This window comes from Chiloscyllium plagiosum, unplaced genomic scaffold (genome assembly GCF_037043375.1).
Source record: "Chiloscyllium plagiosum isolate Xiang-an unplaced genomic scaffold, Cpla_swu_hap1 HiC_scaffold_28, whole genome shotgun sequence".
Lineage (NCBI taxonomy): Eukaryota > Metazoa > Chordata > Chondrichthyes > Orectolobiformes > Hemiscylliidae > Chiloscyllium > Chiloscyllium plagiosum.
In genome coordinates, this window is record NW_028270166.1 from 29,382,557 (window position 1) to 29,403,719 (window position 21,163).

The 21,163-nt window shown below is 39.5% G+C and overlaps 1 protein-coding gene across 1 annotated transcript in view; it reads left to right on the plus strand.

Moving 5' to 3' along the window:
• ranbp3a (RAN binding protein 3a) overlaps window positions 1–21,163 on the plus strand; it is a 110,291-nt gene that overhangs the window by 53,106 nt on the left and 36,022 nt on the right. Inside the window, exons 8-9 of the mRNA XM_043721086.2 lie at window positions 3,162–3,254; window positions 9,638–9,771. Of these exons, the coding sequence (XP_043577021.2) occupies window positions 3,162–3,254; window positions 9,638–9,771 (227 nt within the window). The remainder of the gene's footprint in view (window positions 1–3,161; window positions 3,255–9,637; window positions 9,772–21,163) is intronic.

The following is a 21,163-nucleotide window of genomic DNA, read 5'->3' on the forward strand; positions in this document are numbered from 1 at the left end:
GCAGAGCACATTAACTCTTTAATATCACATGAGGGAAGGCAAATTTGTTAAGTAACCATTGTGCAAATTAAGAATCCCAAAAGATCTGCTGTGAATATTAAAAACATGAACTTCTTGGTAAGAGATGAGTATTGAAGTCTATAAAGGCTGCTTCAATGATGTAAGTAATGGAACAAATAATGTATTAGATCTACTCAGTCCAATGTATTTATATGATATACTAAGGAAAACTTAATTGTCTACTTCACTTTAAAATATTCAAACATTATTATTTAGGGTCTAGCTTTAACAGATATCAAACCAACTGCAATTACTAGCTCTTGGAATCTGTTCTATACCTGTTGCCCTGAGTTTCTTTCTAATTGTCTTACTTAAGGTATTTGAATTTTCTCCTTAAGTGCTCTAGCTTTGTGTTAACCATGATAAATAATGTCTTGCTTCAACATTATACCTTTCATCATTTTAAAGACTTGTGTCATGTCTCTTCTAATATTTTATTTTACAACAATGGAAAGTAAGGTTTTGGCTTCAGTCTTTCTTCATTTAATTGCCTTCATCAGTCAATTAGATCTTTCCAATTCATTTATGACATGTTTGCAACTGGCTTCATCATGGACCTGCATAATAGAATGTCCAAACATGTAGCCCAGTGGCCTTCATACTCACTGTAGCAACTGATTTTGATTATTGATGACCGCCTCATACTTAATACCTGCTTCAAGGTATGACTAATAATAATCCAAAATCTTTCCATGTTCATCCTCTGCCAATGGAGAACCAATTGCTAGTCATTTTGGAGTTTTTGTAAGCCAGGAATCATTCTCCCCTTTATGTTTACTCCTGAGCTTGACAAATTCTGCCAGCTCCAGGTTCAAAATCCATGGGATCTGCAAGTGTTATTTCATGCCTGTGTTTTACCCTCTGATTCTTGTTTAAATGATGGCTGAATGCTAACATGCAAGTGTTGACTATATGCCTTCCATAATTGGGCATGAGATGGTATTTTTTGTTTGACTTCCCCTGACCTGACTTAAATTTAATTGTGTCTAATTTGTCTCAAGATAAATTTGAACGAGGCTCTCTTTTCTGAATTTCTAGTAATGCGAGGAGGCATTTTTTATCTCTTGTGCAGGGCTTTACCCAATTTCATGTATTTGTCTCCAAATTCAAATTGTGCATGTTTACTGCTAATTCTTCTGATATTTAATAATCCATAAATAAAATATTCTCTGATATATTTGGCAAAATTGGTTCAAGATTATCTGAAGGTCTATCATTGAGTTTATGTATCTTTGTATCATCAGGTTCTATTGTAGTAGGGTACTTTCACAAGTATTGTGAAATGTAAGTTTATCAATCCCTGTGTGAAACAACTCCCATTGGAGATTTGCGATTTTTGAGATTTGTAGCTCAACCTGAACCCATTGGAAAGTTCTGCAAACCTCAAAGAAACTCTATTACATTTATGAAGGAAGGCTGAAAATTAGTGAAGGGAAAGTTATGAAGACTGTAAATTTTCAAAATTCTGGTAGATGTAAAGAAAAATAAATAAAGCTATCTTCAGTGTTTAGTAAGTTGTTAATGAATTGGACTCATTCTCATACAAAGGAAATCTTTCTTCTAATCGGGACAAGGATTTTTAATCACGAATTTCAATTGAAATGGACATCAAAACTTCGTTTAAAATAGAATTAATTAAGTATTTGAACAGGAAAAATATGGAAGGACACAAACTAGAATAGACAGGGTAATTTCTGGTAAAGTGCCAGTATTGGCACATACATTGATGAGTGAAGTGAACTCAATCTGCTGTAATTTCAATCAAAATGTTTTGAGAATGACTAGATCTTATTTCTATGCAGACCAGTTTTTAAAATTAGCTTCATTTTAAAGTGTTAAATACTATATTGCAGGTGTGTGTTTGTGGGCGGACAACGCTCCAAAGTATTGAATGCAAGTTATGGTTAAAGTATTTGAGATGTTTCCCTGTGTAATTGTAGATGCTTGTAAATCTGTGCAGGATTTCAGTGACTAGATCAAAAAAGAATATGAAATCTGTGTTTTTGATAGAATGTCATGTGGGTTTATTATATTCACTGCAGTCATTGCACTATTAATATTTTTATTTTATGTAAATTGCCAAGTCCATTCATACTGAATATAAATTTCAATTGAAATGTTTTAAAAGAATGATTTTAATAGAGAATTAGACGCTGTTGTTCGGGCAGTGTCACTAATGGGACTGAAATGCTACTACTTCAATTGAACACCTTTAGAGAGACGCAAGGCTACATCCTTTGAAGAAGAGAACCATAAGAAACTTGGAAGTTCAGTTTTAAAGTTGGCAGAAAAATATGTTGGTCATATATTAAGAAATTGAAGTACACTCTCAACCTTCAGTATGTTCTATTGAAGTGTTTCGCACAATTTTTGTCTCTGTGTCACAGTAATTCCTTCAGCAGAAAATACATGCGATGGAACCGTATTATAGAGGTAAGTATTTAGAGCGTTGCCCATTCCCAAAAATTCTCAGTTTACAGACACTGGTCACATGCGCAACTTTGTTCCACATCTCGACACGATCATATGGTCATTTGCTTTGTGATGATTTATACTAGTGGATTGCGTTGCAGTTATCACAAACCAGTTGGTCCTTTTGTGTCATTTTGACAATGGAGGAGCAGGAAAGCTTCATAATTGCAGACACTACACGGCTAAGTCTTCAGTTTCTGAATTCTGGTATGATAGCAATAACTGCCTGCTGTTTCCTGTCAGGCACCTTTTTGGTAGTAAACTGATGCTGATTTTTAAACATCTTTCTAATCAGCAAAAAATATTAAGCTTGCTGTTATTTGCAGCTTTCATTTCCTTGTGGAAATGTAGCTGGCTAGAGGTTGTGTAGATTGGCAAGAAATGGTTTTCCGCTAGTAAAATGCATCACACTGATGTGTTTTTATAAACTCTGCAAGTTACTAACTACCCCAAGCAACACAATCTTCACCAAAACGCTGCTCAACAGGATGTGTGACTGTTTTGGAACACTTAGCCTTAACATTACAACATGATGTTGTACTATACTAGAATTGCAACTTTATTCAAAGCAGCATGCTTGATTCACAACAAAGCTGAGGTGATGTAAAATCAGTTGTTTGGTCTTGCAGGTCTTCCTAGTCAGAAGTCCAAGGAGCAGCAGCGGAGCGTCCTACGTCCAGCTGTCCTGCAGCCACCCCAGCAGAAGTCCTTTACACAAAACGGTAACTGGTTGGAACTGCAATTCCTGTTTCTACTGTATAATCTCTCCGAGGTCTTGTTGCCAGTCTGCATATGCTGTTAAAGTTGCATTCCTCTACAATTTTCACCTAATTAAGATGTAATCCTCAAAATATAAATTCAAATTCTGAACAATTTGCTTCCATAAAAGCAGTTTTTCAAATTGGTGTTTGCATTGAGTCTTTGCCAATTGTAGGGATTGGCTCGCTTTGAAATGTTGCTTGTTCGCGACTCCAGCTAAATTCGCAGTGAACCATCTTCCAAATTCGCATCCATTTTGTACTACGTATTTCCTCCTCCCTTTCTTTTCTTTTCCGACACCCACCTTCCAGCATCTACAACTATCTTTGCCCCCTTATATATGACTGATTTTGATGTAAGAATCTGTGAACTTCCTTTTACAATATGGTAAGGATTATCTTGTGAATTTTCCTGTTTAAATTGTTGGGAAATGTACCTTTAATTTTCACTTCCACAAAGACTGTTCATCTGGTCGACTTAACAGTGACACATTTCAAACAGTACTTTGGGGAACCCATAGTCATTGCAAAGACAAGATGCAGACCTAAACTACTGAAGAGTCCACATGAAACATAAAAAATTTCATTTATATTGTGCCTAGGAACAAAGTCTATTTCAATAAGCCAATTGTCATTGAACACAAGAGAAATATTGGATTATATTAAAAACATGAAGTGCAGGGCTTTGAATAATCATCACAGTATGCACAGGGACAACTGTCTGGATTATGCTGCACTTCATTGAACAGTGAACACTCATGCCCTCTGAGGGCTAATGATGCATCGTTTTTGTCCGACTGCAAAATGCTTGCTTCTCTCACGTTTATGTGCATTGTATCCACCCATTACCACATCCCCTTTGCTGGCAGTACCTCAACCTGCACTTAAATGACCCTTGCACTTGGATTCACAGTAGGAGCAAGGACAGCTACTGTTCTTGCTTTGAAAGCTGTAATTGATGGAGCAGACTCTGTATCCCTGCAGAGATTGAAAAAAAAGAAAATCAACAATGCAATAAAAAGGAAAGAGGATATATGAAATGGATAGATAATATATTTTATTTCTTTTCTTGAAAAAAGAAGAATGTAAAGAATTATATCAAGAGAAATCGGTAGAATCAAAGATAGAACAGGATCCAAAAGAGAAAATAGAAATGAGAAAACTAAAAGAATTAATGAATTTGGGGCAGAAGTGAGAAAATGTAGAGGGATTAACAGTGCTCGATAAAATGGAAAGTGAAGAATGAGGAGAGACATTTGAGTGCACTTCAGGCCATGCTATGGTCTCTTCAAAATTTCAGGATGCTGTCAAGCTTTCCACACTCACTCACTCGCCTTCTACTTTGATGGCAAAGCATTTCTACTAATCCCACTCATTGATTGTGAAAATGTTACAGTAGGAGTTGCATATTGTAGAAATCCAGAACAGTTTTAATTTTAAAAAAATCTTCACTTGGCAGTGTGTTTATGAGAAGTTGTCAACCATTCATGGCATGGATCGTTATTTGTTATTAACTTATTTTCTGGTTTATGGCAAGGCTTCCATTACTTTAATGTTTGTCAGTCTTTATGGATAGCTGGAAGTTTCATACATTTATTTTACCTTGTTGCCACCTCTGTACTTCTCCACTGGGTGGACTGATGTGCATGTCTTTATATTAGCAACATTGAATCTAAATCTTAATAGATGTATCACTCATTTTCTTCAAATGTCAGTCCATATATTTGGGGTGTATTGAGCCTTACATGATTGTGCTACTTAGAATAGGATTCTGCATAATGCAAGTTTAGTGGTATAGGAATCTTTATCCTTTGACCAAAACTTACCTTGGCATTATGTATATAATAAGATGCTTACCTTGTGCTATATTTCATATGCAAAAGAATTTACATTGGCGTTTTGATTGCACAGCTTAATGGATAGTTATGTCATGAGTGAAATGTAACCTCTGAACTTTCGGTTAATTGGAGATGCTTAAAAGCTTCAGCCACACTATTTGGAACATTACTCATGCAATCCTTATCATTGGACAAAAAAAACTAAAGGATTGGCCTATTTTTGTATGTTGCATTCTAAAGAATTGTTTGTTTAAAAGAAAAATTATCCAGGTTCAGAGAAGCTGAACCATCCAGTTCTATTTCACATTGATTCAAGAGTTGGTCCTGAATCTTCTCTACAGTGTTCATCCCACAAAGTTCATTTATTTGTTAATTTCCCTCTGCACATATTCTGAGACTTTAGAAAGTTCTTTGCTTATGTCCAATTAAGCACTTCTGTGGTTAGATTCTTAATCACAAATGTTGGTGTGTGCAATATGGAGTGTACTTGAGTGGAATCTATATTCCCAAGTTGATTTAACATTCATTGAGAAAGTCAACCTTTTTTCAGTATATTTAGCCATTATTGCAGTTCTGGCAAACTTAACAACCTAAATAAAAACCTGTAAATGTTAAAACTTAAGAGTTATGGGGAAAACCAGGTGAATGACATTGAATCATCATGCTCATTCAGAGAGGCGGTGTAGACATGATGGGCTGAACAGCTTCCTGTGCAGTAGCAATTCTGCAATTCTCTGAATTAGTGTTGCTGGATTTGTCTGCTCTTTATTATATTTGGTGGATTGAGTGTCAAGTTTCTGCATTGTCAGGTACATGCGTTTATAATGCTTTTGCAGAACTATTTTACAGCAGCTCATATTGCTACAGGTTAAGCTAAATATACCGTGTGTTTTAACTTTTGCATTTTATATAATTAAGATGTCTGTGAACTGTTGTAGAAGTGGAGAGGGCAGTATTGCTGTAAAAGAGCAATTCACAGAATTGGTTCTTTAAATGTTGCATAGAGTCAAAGAGTCATAGAGCTGCATAGCACGGAAACAGACCCTTCAATCCAAATTGTCCATGCCAACCACATATCCCAACCTGATCTAGTCCCACCTGCCAGCACGTGGCCCATATCCCTCCAAACCCTTCCTATTCATATACCCATCCAGATGCTTTTTAAATGTTGCAATTGTACTAGCCTCCACCACTTCCTCCTCCATACATGTACCACCCTCTGTGTGAAAAGGTTGCTCCTTAGATCTCATATCTTTCCCCTCTCCCCTAAACCTGTGCCTTCTAGTTCTGGACTCCCTCACCCCAGGGAAAAGACTTTGTCTATTTATCCTATCAATGCCCCTCATAATTTTGTAAACCTCCATAAGGTCATCCCTCAGCCTCCGACACTCCAGGGAAAACAGCCTTAGCCTATTCAACGTCTCCCTATAGCTCAAATCCTCCAATCCTGACAACATCCTTGTAAGTCTTTTCTGAACCCTTTCAAGTTTCATAACCTCTTTTCAATAGGAAGGAGACCAGAATTGCACGCAATATTCCAACAGTGGCCTAACCAATGTCCTGTACAGCCTCAACGTGACCTCCCAACTCCTGTACTCAATACTCTGACCAATAAAGGAAAGCATACCAAAGGCCTTCTTCACTATCCTATCTACCTGCGACTCCACTTTCAAGGAGCTATGAACCTGCACTCCAAGGTCTCTTTGTTCAGCAACACTCCCTAGAACATTACCATTAAGTACCATTAAGTCCTTCTAAGATTTGCTTTCCCAAAATGCAGCACCTCGCATTTATCTAAATTAAACTCCGTCTGCCACTCCTCAGCCCATTGGCCCATTTGATCAAGATCCCATTGTAATTTGAGGTAACCACTTTTGCTGTCCACTGCACCTCCAATTTTGGTGTCATCTGCAAACTTACTAACTATATACCTCTTATATTCACATCCAAATCATTTATATAAATGACAAAAAGAAGTGGACCCAGCACCGACCATTGTGGCACTCCACTGGTCACAGGCCTCCAGTCTGAAAAACTGCTAAACTTGCAAAATTAACTGATTGAATAACAAAGATTCAGAGCTTTACTTTGGAGACATACATATCAATTAAGATTGTTATTGTTATGGAAGGGGCAGAATCTTGATGAAACTGAGTTTAGATTTCCAGGTCATGATTTGCTAATAAATTGTTATGAAAATATAAAGGGGGAGAGAGAGAAAGAAAATTTGGTTGTGCAGCATCTTTCATGATCTTAATACTCCAATGAATTAGTCAATGAAATACTTTTGAAATGTAGCCCCTAATATAAGAAACTACAGCACAGAATGAGGTCATTCACCCTATTTTGTCTGTGTTAGCTCTTCATTAGAAAATCAAAAAATAATCCCCCTGTTCCAGCGTTCCTCTGCTTGCACGTTTTCCTTGAGCTCTACCTTAACTGTTACTTATGGTAACGTCAAAAGCAGAAGAGAACTGAAGAGGGGAATCCGAAATAAAAACACAAAATGCTGGAAATGTCCATTAAGCCTAACATTGCGGAAATAGATGTCAAATTAATGTTTCAGGTCTATGATGTTTCATCAGTTCTGATGGTGCCTCAGGATGCTGCCTGATATGCTTAATATTTCCTCCTGACAAAATATTCCATGCTTTCTCAATCCTCCGTGTACGAATCATAAATTAATATGTAAAAATTTGGATCAAGAAAGGTTTGTTATTCCAGCTCTTTCAAGAATGTTTATGTATTTCCTCACCGCCATCGCTATTATCTGTTGATCACGTAATTTAATACTTCCTTTAAACTGGTAGAAAAAACGTAAGCAGGGTCATTGATATCTCAACAATGCTCATTACCCCTTTCTTTACACACCAAACACATTCTTTTAAGGTTTATCTCCCATGTTCAACATCAACTGTCTTCCCTAAAAATATTCTCTACTTGTTCATTATTTGCATTAGAACCGGAACCTTTTACATTTAATTTCCAAATCTTTCTTGAAATTTGGGCATTTAGTTGCAAATTCAGTGGCTTATTGTGGCTGTACAGGATGATTACTTTAATATTATTTATACTTGAAATTATTTTAATATGTACTGCATTCTTCAGTTCTTTCATCAGTCAACAACAAAAATGTTTCGTTGCATGAATCAGAACTTAGTCCCAAAAGGCCTAAAATCATCCTGGTCTTCTCAAGCTTTCCCTGCTGCTTCGATATGGTGACCGAAACAACCAGTTTTTCTTGTCATCTGGCTGTGTGCATGGGTATTCAATTATAATTACTGATATTGATAATATTATAATGAATCCCTTTTTAAAATTGCAATCTAAATTTTAGCATAAATGTTTTCAATGGCTTGATTTACTGTGATGTTACAGATTAAATTTTAGCAATTCCTCCATGCCATCAACTTAACCCATTATGTTCTCAACTGAAGCACTTCTCCATTGAGAATTTTTGTGAACATAAACATTTGAACAATTGAACTTTAATAAGAAAACCGTTGTCTGGTGATTTCTAAAATTGCATGGGCAAGTAAAGGTTCACTTTTTCTGGAGGATAATTCTTGGTTAACAGTTTGGCTTACTTGGATAGATGAAAACTATCATACCCAAATTGTAAATCCTTGACAGTTCCACCCTTCAACTTTAATCCTGCAGTTGGGTGTGCAGAAAGGCTGCAGGATGGCATGCTCCTGAAGTACTCACTAAATTTCCTTGGTATTGAGTATCCAGGGCACTCTGAAAATTTGGAGTCACAGAATAAATACTGGGTAAATGCAACAAAGCTGTTATTGCTAGCACGTCACTTGGAATAGAAACATGAAATATCAGATCATCACCTATGAAATGGTGACTCTAGATGGCTACCCATGCCGGCTTTTCAGCATAACTCTGTATTGATTTTAAAGTGTGCTTTATATACCACAAAGACTGATGACCTTTTAAATTTAAAAGAAGGTTGGGGAGTATTGAAGGAGGTTGTGTGTGATTTTATTATGTTGGAAGAGACAGCACCCCATTGCCCTCCTACCTTTAGTTGGTTTATGTGACTATAACCATGTCATGTAGTTGTCCAATACCACACAATTGTTTTTACAGGTGTAGCAGCTTCATGGAAATTGAAGGAATTAGATATGAAAGATAAGATTTAATGTAATCAGATCTTAGTTTGAGGTTTTCCGCTGTAATGGCGATATCAACCTTTCTTCCAAGTGTTTCTTCGAGTTTGTGTATGGAAATAGCTTCTTTAACATTGCATTTCTAAATCTGTGATAACAATCCAATCTTTGGAGTTTCTTTAGATGTTTTTGGTTATGTATGCCAGCATTCTGCCTTTTGAAACAGATGGGTCACTTAGAATTGCAGTATTGAGCATGCTGCATACCTGTGTATAGACTTGTCCTCCAACTATATCAACTCCTGATAAACTTTCATTTTTCAAGTAATCCAGTATGAGAGCTGTACAACTGAATCTAATTGCAATTTATATATATATATATATTCCAGTTGCCAGCAGTGGCACCAATGGTGTGAGCAAACAAACCGAAGAAGGTATCACAGCCCCTTCTGTAACTCTGAACAACACATCAGATGAAGAGACGACACCAATCAACAGTTCTGCAGCCACACCTAGTTATATGGTATGTAACATGCCTGGAAGCAATTGGAATTTACTGGTTTTGGAGTATGCAAGCATGAGTAAATGTCTAACAGCGATACAGCGTGAATGTACTTCATGATGACCATAAGTTTTTTTCATAATATTGATGGACTTCAAGTAAAGCTGGCTGATTTTGTTTTGTGTGTTAGTTGTTATCTTGCAGGTTCCTCTGCTTCTTTTTGTTGTTACCTATTGGTCAAATTCGATATTGACCTGGTCACATGGATTAGTCACCAAAATAGTAGGCATTTGGAACTCTGCAGATGTTGCGAAAATGGGAGACAGGCTTATATAATAGTCTAGGAAGTATTTTGATATTTCTCACTCCCTCTTTGACATAGGTGAGGTAGCAAAGTTGATGAGCGTAAACCTATAAACTTATGTAACATGTGTAAGCATTGAAATTTGCAGTATACTGATACATCAGCCTTTCAATTTCACTTCATAATTTTTTTCAGAATTTAATTCCTTAGCCTTACATTCTCCCAAGGTTTCTATAAGGCAGTGCAGCTGGGATTTAGTTCATGAGCATTAGAGCATGTCCATATGCTGGTGTGCTTGCACACTGCACACCTCAAGTTCAGACTTCTGAATTCCATTGAAATGTTAACCTCAATCTGCAAGAGATCCATTTTGTATATGGTCCCTTAAAGAGGCAAGTCCAAGGTCTTGCTGATGGAGATTTTGTGTACTGGTAGGAAATAGCTTAGACTAAATTTGTCCTTTGTCCAGCAACTGCAGCCAAACCAAGGCCTAACATAGTGCTTTGTATCCTCGTGATTTAGCCTAAAAGGTTGGAAGGGAAACTTTGATGTTTCTGTGGCCCTCGGTGTCCATACATTTTGTGCAGGTTTGCACCCTGGAGGGAATACATCAGTTTTGCTGCAGAACGTTAATCTAATATGTCAAACAGCAGTGACTGGTTATGAGCATGACTCGATTAACGTAGACAGCCAGTGCTTATAGGCTGTCTCCGATCGTGGGAAGGACCATGGTACCTCACTAGTCAACCAGTGCCCCACCTTGAATCTGACAACTCCCAACTACTACGGTGTTGTTCTGCTGTGTTGTGTTTTCTTCTGTGGCTATTATGCACTTAAGCGTCTGTACTTAACAAGAGGACAGAATCCATTGCATCAGGTACATAAACAAAACAGATAGGAAGAAAGAAGATTTAAGAAACTGGAACGTCAGAAGCACGAGTACAGGACAGACAATTATCAGCTCATCGGTCATGCACGCAAGAGACTGCAGAACATGAACGTGAAACTTGATAGGCTGAACTTTGACACCGCCTTTTTGCAAGAGACCAGACTTGCTGAGAGCAGATTACTAAAAGAAAACAATTGCAGGTTCATCTGGCATTGAAGAATTCAATGCAAATGTATGAACAAGTTCTAGGCTTTGCTGTAAGAGATTTGTTACTCTCACTGACAGAACCCTTTTCCAGCTGCCATTTCCAGCAAATAGTTCTCATGTTCTGTCCATCCAACTCTGGATCCAACATTGTGCTCCAATACAGAGGTGAAGGACTAGTTCTGTGAGGTGCTTCAGGTAGGATCTTTGTCAGAGCCTGTTTACCTGCTGGGGAATTTACAGATGTGCATACATACTTACAAACATGATTCAGGAGTAGGAATAGGCCACTTGGCCCTTTTGAGGCTACTGTTCCATTCAATAAGATCAAGGCTGATATGATACTCCACATTTGTGCCTAACACTTTGACTGTCTTGTTTATCAATAATCTGTCTACCTCTGCCATAAAAATATTCAAAGACTCTTCTTCAAATTGCAGAGGAATCAGAGATCCAAAAACTCATTTGACCCTCAACAACAAAATTAAATTCTTTGTCTTGTCTTAAGTGGGCAATGCTTTATTTTTGAACAGTGACTTTTTGTTCTAGATTCTCCCACAACAAGACATGTCCTATCTGTCAGAACCTCTCAGAATCAAGTTTTGTCGTTCAAAACGCTTTTTACACTTCAGTGAATGCAAACACTGCCGATCCAACTGTACTTTATAAGACAATCCACCCCTTTCCGGTACAAGTCCATTATACCTACTCTGAACTACTTCTAACACATTTACAATCTTTAAGTAAGGAGACCAATATTCCAGATGTGGTCTCAACAATGACCCTCCCTAATTTCTGTTCAGTTTCCCTTGCACTGAATGAATACATTCTATCAGCTTTCTTAGTTACTTGTTGCACTGTCATACTAATCTTTTGGGATTCGTCCAATAGGACACCTGAATCCCTCTGCATTTCAGAGCTCTGTCATCTCTCACCATTTAAATAATATGCTGCCTTTTTGTTGTTCCTGTCAAACTAGATAATTTCGCATTCTCCCACATTGTACTCCATTGGCCAGATCTTTAACCAATTATTTAACATATATCTTTGTTGTCTCCTCATGTACTCTCCAAAACTTGTATTCCTACCTATCGTTGTATCATTGGCAAATTTAACCATACTTTTGATCTTTACATCAGTCATTTATATGATTTGTGAAAAGTTGAGGCACTTACACAAATCCGTATGGCTTACCATTCATTGAATCCTGCTAACCTGAAGCAGACCCGTTTATACCTACTGTTTCCTGTTATCTAGCTAATCTTCTATCCTTGCCAGTATGTTACTCCCTACCTTTATGGGCTATTATTTTCCACAGATTTTTTGGAACATTATCTAGTGTCTCGAGTAGAAGAGAATCATGAAATAAGGCCCTTTTGCCTTGGATGTGAGGGCCTGGAATAAATAAATAAGAACAAAGATTACTTTAACTTTGCTACTAGCGTGAACTTTTTGTAAATGACAATTTGTTTCAGACAAACCATGCCACAGGGTGGCCTGGATACATCCGAGAGCAAGACATAAGCACCAGCTGGCTCCCATCATTGCTAGACATTAGGGTGTAGCTGTTGAAGTTTTTTCATTCAAAGCACAGATTTTGTCCTTGTATCATCTTCAGTCATATTGCTTACTTGAATAAAAGAGCAGCATTCCTCAACTTAAATGAGCAAGTGTCCTCCAGCATTTTCTGTCAAATTGCATAAGCAAAATAGAACATCCTTTGATGGCCCACAATTTCCAATAACGCACTGTCAAAATATGACAGGAAAGAATGAAGAAATGTTAACTGGTTTGGGACTAACATCATATGGATGGAATCTGATTTGAATCCAAGCTTTCGTGAATTACAAGGGTGTTACGAGTGAGGAGGCTCTGAATGCACTAATTCACTCTAAGTCAAACAGACTTCTAGCTGTGTGCTAGTAACTAGTGGTTTCAAATTTGGCAGAATGTTCAGATGCCCTTTGATATAGGGACTGCAAGGGGCATGTATGAAGTTATCAAAGAGACAATTGATCCAACAGCAAAGGAAATGGCTTCATTTAAAACTAACACTGGGAAGTTCATCATTCATTGCAGTAGTTATTTGGAGAGATGGATGGAATACTACCTTCAGTTGTACATCTATAAAAAAAATTGTCATTGATGAAATTCTAGAAACCACGGGAGGCCTGCCTGTCGTGTCAGAGCTGGATAACAAACCCACAATGCAGAAACATATGAAAGCTACTGAACTTTTTGCCATCAGTAGAAGCTGCCTCTGGAACTTGTCAAGCAGGAGAAACTGGCACTTTTAAATCATCTGCACAAATCTTTCCCTTTCTGCTGGAGGGAGAGGGCATTGTCCCAAAACATAAAATTGTAACCTGTACAGGTGCAAGATTGACTGATTCCAGCAATTACGACAACTATTGAAGCATCATCCTGCCAAGTATTATGGGATATGTATTTGCCTGTTGTATCTATCAGACTGCAAATCTCGGCTGAACACTAAATACCTTGAATCCTTGTGCGTTTCAGAACTGTAAGTTCTACTTTTGTCATGACTTTCTCAGTCTGACAACTGAAAGATGAATGTCATAAACCAAGACCACCACATGGTGCCTTCATTAACCTTAGCAAGGTGTTCAAGTTTGTGAGCAGAGGTCTGTTTAAGCTGGTGAAAAATGGCTGCCTGCTGAAGCTAGGTGAAAGAGAGGACTGCAGTTGCTGGAGATTAGAGTTGAGAGTGTGGTTCGGGAAAAGTGCAGCGGGTCAGGCAGCATCCGAGGAGCAGGAAAATCGACGCATTGGGGCTTTTGCCCAAAATATCGATTTTCCTGTTCCTCAGATACTGCCTGACCTGCTGTGCTTTTCCACACCACACTCTCGACTGTCTGCTGAAGCTGCTGAATGTAATCTCTTATTTCCATTTGACATAACGGATAAGGTTAACTAAGATAGGGCATATTGGAGCCTTTTCAGATCTGGAGTTGGGTCAAAAATGGTAGTATTCTGCTACAGATGGTCATCAGCCATTGTATGCATTCATGTCAAATACACAATGCGTCCACCTAGACCAGAACCAGCAGAGAGCTGTTCAATGTTACTTTAAGACCGTGGGATCCAAGGTAAGAGTATGTCCAGTCCTCCTTAGAGAGATGCTGTACACTGGTGATGCTACTCTAGCATGCCATTCAAGAATATCTTTAGCAAATGAGTTTGATTTTGACATGTTGTGAAAAGTTTTGTGACCATCAGCAAGATAAAATGTCACGGTCTAGGGTCTTGCCATACCACTATATATCATCATCGGCAATGACAGCTTCATATGTCTTGGATTCACCTCGCGAGCAATCTGTCACTTGATGGTGACATTAATATATGCATCACAAAAAGCTGTAACTGTTAGATCCGTGCGGTGTTGGGGTGTAGAACAACCAGGCAAAAGCACCTGACTAATCTGCATCCTCAGTGTACTGTTCTGTATTAGACCAGGATAACATATTATCGGAAGCAGAAAAGATGGAAAAACAAATTGACAACCATGTCCTTTAAGACTCTTAAAAAAAAAAAAAAATTCATAAAGAATCAAGTTAATTTATGTTCATTTTACAAAACAGCACAACATTAGGGATTGCAAATCATAAATTTAGGTTGGTCATCATGGAGTACCGTCATTCCTCCCTATCTGTGAGGGTTCCAGTCCTGAGAACCCCTATGAATGATGGAATTCACAGGTGCGGAGCTTGTTGAAAATACTTAAAATATTGCAGGCACGTGAAGTTTGGCCACGAACATTGATTTTTGTTGTTACTTAATTTTTGGTGCGGATAGGTGAATACACAATTTGTGATTTTGTGGATACAGAAGATTAACGTATTTCAAAAAAGCATGGTCAGCTGAAATGGTTTTCTAAGAAGGGGAGTTGAGGTCAGGCTGATGTTTGGAAATCGCTAGGTGCTGTCATGAATGATAGCAGGATTGGTATTCTAGAATGATGAATTAAAGCATCATCTTTGTGGGTTTACTTGCTGAACTCTTTTGCAATGTCTTTCCCTCATAATGGACAGTGGTTTATAATTTCTAATATTTAAGATGTTATGTGAGCAAGCTTCTGTAAAACAAAATACACTAATTAGTTTATTAGTTATTTCCTGGTGATCATATGTGTACAAATTCAATTTATGTTTTATTGCAGCAACTGGGCATTTTTGTTAAGTTTAAAAATGCAAAAATGGTTTAGCCAGCATAGGCATAAACATTTGGGGTTTTGAAATGCCCATGCTTTACTGTGGAGGGACTGCTGGTTGGCTTATTGTACACCAGCTCCCTAGTTCTGACACTGAGCTTATGTAATGAGGTGTGCTGTGGTGAAATACACAGGAGGCAGATGCTTCAGAGGCAAAAGAAATTCTGATTTTATTAAAACAAGCAAAATTGAAAAAATGTACAGTAACTAAAGAAAAATGAATATTTTATAAAAAGCAATGTTACCATTCAAGTGAAGTGAGACTTGTCAGACAGCTCACTAGTTAACTCTTGCAGCCCTGACTTGGTACAGTGGATTTAAAATTACAGAGAGCAGTTAACTACTGGGTAACAGGGGAAAGGGGCGGGTGAGAAAGAATGCTAATCCTGGGATCCTTATCCTGCTTACCTTGCCGGGGATGCACTGCACTGTCGGCCTCGAAGCCCACTCTTCCTACTCTATCTCACTGAGCTGGGAACAGGGGGTCTTGATGACCTTATGCTCACCCCTAAAGAGGCTTCTATTGGCTTGGATGGTGGTGGATGTCACTGGCAGCACTGCCCTGGTCGTTATCTCTGCTCTCTGGTCACTTCTCGTCAGTATGTGGAGATTCATGGATGAGTTTGTTTGCTCTCTCTCTTTTCCTGAGTCAGTGATGATTACAGTCTGTGACTCGTTGTGGCTGATTGGCTGAACCTCTCGCTGAATCAGACCCCCCCCCCTTAGAGATTGGAATTCCCTAGTTATATCGACTGTCGGTTCCCCTTATCTCCCATCAAACCTGGATTTGATTACGGAGTAGTTGTTCTTCCTCTCAGGCAGAATGAGCCTTCTAATTATTAGATGAGGTGTAAATGGTTCTATGATTAGAGTGAATGGGTTCTGATAGTTTTGAATGTCCAGTCATACTCTTGGATGGATTAGTTTGGATTCCCTACAGTGTAGAAACAGGCCCTTCGGCCCAATAAATCTACACCGACCCTCTGAAGCGTAACCCACTCAGAACCATTTCCCGCTGACTAATGCACCTAACACCATGGGCGGTTTAACGTGGCCAATTCACCTGACCTGCACATCGTTTGGACTGTGGGAGGAAACAGGAGCACCTGGAGGAAACCCACGCAGACATGGGGAGAATATGCAAACTCCATACAGACAGTCGTCCAAGGCTGGAATCGAACCTAGGTCTCTGTTGCTGTGAGGCAGCAGTGCTAGCCACTGTGCCACCCCCAAATGTATGGAGAAAGTGAGGACTGCCATTGCTGGAGATCAGAGTGGAGAGTGTGGTGCTGGAAAAGCACTGCATCTCAATCGGCATCCAAGGAGAAGGAGAACCTACCCAAGATTCACAAACCTGACTGCCCTGGTCAACCCATTCAGCCTGCTCCTTCCCCACCAAACTGATCTCTGCATACCTTGACAGCATCCTGTCCCCCTTAGTCGAGAAACTCCCCACCTACGTTCGGGACACCACCCACGCCCTTCAACATTTGTTTCCCTGCCCGCAAACACCTTACCTTCACCATGGACATCCAGTCCCTGTACACCTCTGTCTGCCATGACGAAGACCTCCAAGGCCTCTGTTTCTTCCTCTCACGCTGACACAACCAAATACCCTTCCACTGACACTCTCATTCACCTGGCTGAACTGGTCCTAACTCTCAACAACTTCTCCTTTCAGTCCTCCAACTTCCTGCAAACCAAAGGGGTAGCTATGAGCACCCGCATGGGCCCCAGCTATACCTGCCTCTTTGTCAGGTACGTGGAACAGTCCGACTTCCACAGCTACACCAGCACCATTCCCCACTTTTTCCTCTATTACATCGATGACTACATTGACGCTACCTCGTGCTCCCACGAGGAGGTTGAACAGTCCATCAAATTTAGTAACGCTTACTACCCCCATCTCAAATTCACCTGGACCATCTTGGACACCTCCCTCCACTTCCGGACCTCTCCATCTTCATTTCTGGGGACCCAATAACCATGGACATCTACTACAAACCACCGACTCCCACAGCTAACTAGACTACACCTCCTCCCATCCTGCCTACTGTAAAAGTGCCATTCTTTATTCTCAATTCCTTTGCCTTTGCTGCAACTGCTCCCAGGGTGACCAATTCCACCATAGAGCATCCCAGATGGCAGCCTCCTTCAAACACTGCAATTTCCCCTCCCATATGGTCAACAATGTCCTCTAGCGCATTTCCTCCACTTCTCGCACCTCCATCCTTGAACCCCACCCATCCACTTGCAACAAGGGCAGAAAACCCCTGGTCCTCACCTTCCACACCACCAACCTCTGGATACATTGCAACATCCTACACCATTTCCGCCAATTACAAACAAACCCCACACCAGGAATATATTTCTCTCCCCACCTCTATCAACATTCCAAGAGACTATTCCCTCTATGACACCCTTGTCAGATCCATGCCCCCCACACCACCCCACACCCCACTCCTGGCACTTGCCCCTGCCAGTGCAAGAAGTGCAAAACCTGCGCCCACACCTCCCCCCTCACCTCTGTCTAAGGCCCCAAATGATCCTTCCACATCCATCAGAGATTTACCTGTACTTCCACACACATCATCTACTGCATCCGTTGCTCCGGATATGGTCTCCTGTACATTAGGGAGACAGGACGCCAACTTGCGGATCATTTCAGGGACACCTGCATCAACCAACCCCACTGCACTGTGGCTGAACACTAACTCTCCCTTCCACTCCACCAAGGACATGCAGGTCCTGAGCTGAGTCCATTGCCAAACTCTAACCACCTGTTGCCTAGTGGAAGAACACCTCATCTTTTACCTTGGGACCCTGCAACCACACAGTATCAATGTGGATTTCATTAGTTTCCTCATTCCCCTCACCCTACCTTATCCCAGTCCCAAGCCTCCAACTCGGCACCACCCTCTTGACCTGTCCATCTTCCTTCCCACCAATCCGCTCCACCCTCCTCTCCAACTTACCACCTTGCCCCCACCTTCATTTACCTATCACATTCCCAGCTACTTTACCCCCCACCCCAACCCTCCTCCCATTTATTTCTCAGCCCCCGGCCCACAAGCCTCATTTCTGATTAAGGGCTTTTGCCTGAGAAGTCAATCGTCCTGCTTCTTGGATGTTGCCTGACCTGCCATACTTTTCCAGCACCACACTCTTGACTTGGATGGATGTATGTTAAAGTTTTACTGGTAGTGTGAAGGTCTTCACATTCAAAGGCAACAAGGTTTGCATGTTCTGTAACGTGGAATGTTCAGTATCTCTGTATCCTAGCAAACTGCTTATAAGTTGAATGGTTTTGTATTTTTGTAGGCTCCAGAATGTCTTAGTTGTGTGTTCTGCAGGCTGCTGTTCCTTGTCTTTAGCTGAGGTGTTTGTGGAGGTCTTCCTTTAACTATATATGCTAAATCCCCGTTCCAGACAATTGTCCCTAGGCTTGCAAGTTGCTTAGTCCCTCTCAGCCAGAGAGCTCAGTGAATCTTAGTTCAAGTGTGAATTCCACAAACCTCTGTCCCAAGTTCAGAGGATTTTAGTCCAGGGTATCTGATGGGGATTTTTTCCCCACCTTACAACTGAAACTATGTATTTTAATCACTGAATGCAGCATTTTCTGTGATGGTAACTTGAAACACTTGGAAATAATGAGATGTTGGCCTTGTTATTCCCATAGTTCCATGTTCCTGTCTGAAATGTCCATCTAAATAATAAACAACTTGGCATAATCAGGGCTATTTCTGGATAAAGGCCATTAACATTTTTATATGAACGTATTTGTCGTCCATTAATAATGTTGTCTATACCATTAGTACAAATGCCCCAGGAAAATGTATGTATTTCTCAATTGCATAACAAAGTACAATACATCAACCATATCCTTGTAACTTTTTCTATCTTCTCCTCTTAGTGCTAGGTTTCATAACACTTAGAGTACTACTGCAACTGTTAGAATCAGTGCAGTTGCAACCTGTTACAACTTCTTGTGTTCACCAGAAAAGGGCCATCATTAGATGAATTTTTGGAATGTAACTTTATTCACATTTGGCAAATATTGTGTAGGAACTGGCTACAGAAATAATTGAACTGAAAGAAGCCCTTCTGTTTGCTAAGGTTAACATTAAGGAGGAGGCGAAGCTCTTGGGGCACAGTCGCATTGTCTTTCTGAGCCAGAAGGTTTGGGTTCATGTCCCACCTGCTGTAGAGTTAAGGTTAGTCCTAACTGTTCCAGAGTTATCATTATATACCTGAACAGGGTTTTCAAAATACCTGACATTATGGAAAAAAAGCATTTGGAAATCGTGTCACTTGACATTGGATTTTAGCAAATTTGAACAATCTCAACTCCTCCAACCTTTCCAATTTCAGATTTAGGAGAAGCCGCAAAAATGCTGATATCGGTCAGCCAACCATACCCAGGAGGTGGGATTTCAATTAAAATGTTTTTACTAAGGTTGCATCTGCATTGTTTGTTTAATGGATTCAACTGTAGTCAGACCGATAACTGAAAGGAAGTGAGACCAGCAGCTTCATAGGGAAAACAATTGTCTTCGTAGCCCTGTTCCAGTCTCCAAACCATTAACCTCCTGCTTCTGTAGGAGACCCCTCTGGGTTAGGAAGGGTGCAGCTCTTTCTGTTGGGGTTTGTGGATTGGACGAGCTGCTCCAGAGTTTTCTCTGCTTGACTGAAAATTAAGCTTATCAAAGAGGGTGAATTTTGACAGACTGGCTGGTGATGAAAGATGCTTTGCTGCAGTTCAAATTCTATAGTATTCATGGAGACCTTGACTTGTAGATTTTCTGTTTGAAGTTCTCTCCTGCTCCACCTCACATCACTGTATTCCATTGCGATGAATACCACAACTCGTGGCTTAGACTCCTGACTCAAAACTAGAAGCCAGATATTTGAAAGTCAGTGATAGATCAATGAAATATTGATACAATGTATTTCATTTGATTATAGTGTTTCATTTTAACATGTACCAGACGTAATCTGTAATATTTTTCTTGTATTGCTAAATATTGACCAGTGTCTACAACATACAACTTATATCTTCTCTAACTTAATACCTTCATGTCAATGCTAACCTGCACACTGTCAGTATTCATTCTGTAGCACGTGGCCTGAGCCTCCGTAGATGACAGACCAAATTTGCATGTATTTCTGATCACTTTGCTTAAAATTAATCTTCTTTTTAAAAAAGTGTGTTTACCAAAAGCTGTGTTCCTCAGGTTTGATTGGAAGCAGCCATGTTGTCTGTGTACTGCTAACTAATCCTGGCCCTCATTGGTACAAAATGCATAAGTGACTGGAATGTGACTACCATGTTTTAGATTTTAAGTTTACAAACATGCCTGTCACAAAGTTCCATGCAGTTTGGCAATGAGCAGGGTCTTCCAGTATTTTCTTTGCTGAATTTATAGTTAATCAGTGCCATTTAGCTTTGCCACAAATTCCTCTGCAGTTGGAGAGTTTCTGTTGAATTATTTAATTTGTGGTCATCTAATCAAAGTTGAGCAGTCATGTTTTTCTTGGAATGACACCATACATGTGCATGATAGTATATAGAAGAAAATACAGGTTCAGTGTAATATCTGCACTGTGCAGTTTGCTGGAAATTAGTGACTAAGAATTCTAATAATTTTTAAGTTGACAAAAGTAAAATGCTGCAAATGTTGGAAAACTGAAATGAATCAAAAAATGCTAGAAATGCAAGTCAAGCAGAACCTGTAGAGAGAACAGCTATTTTTTTAGGTGGTTGATGATCTTTGACTGGAATTTG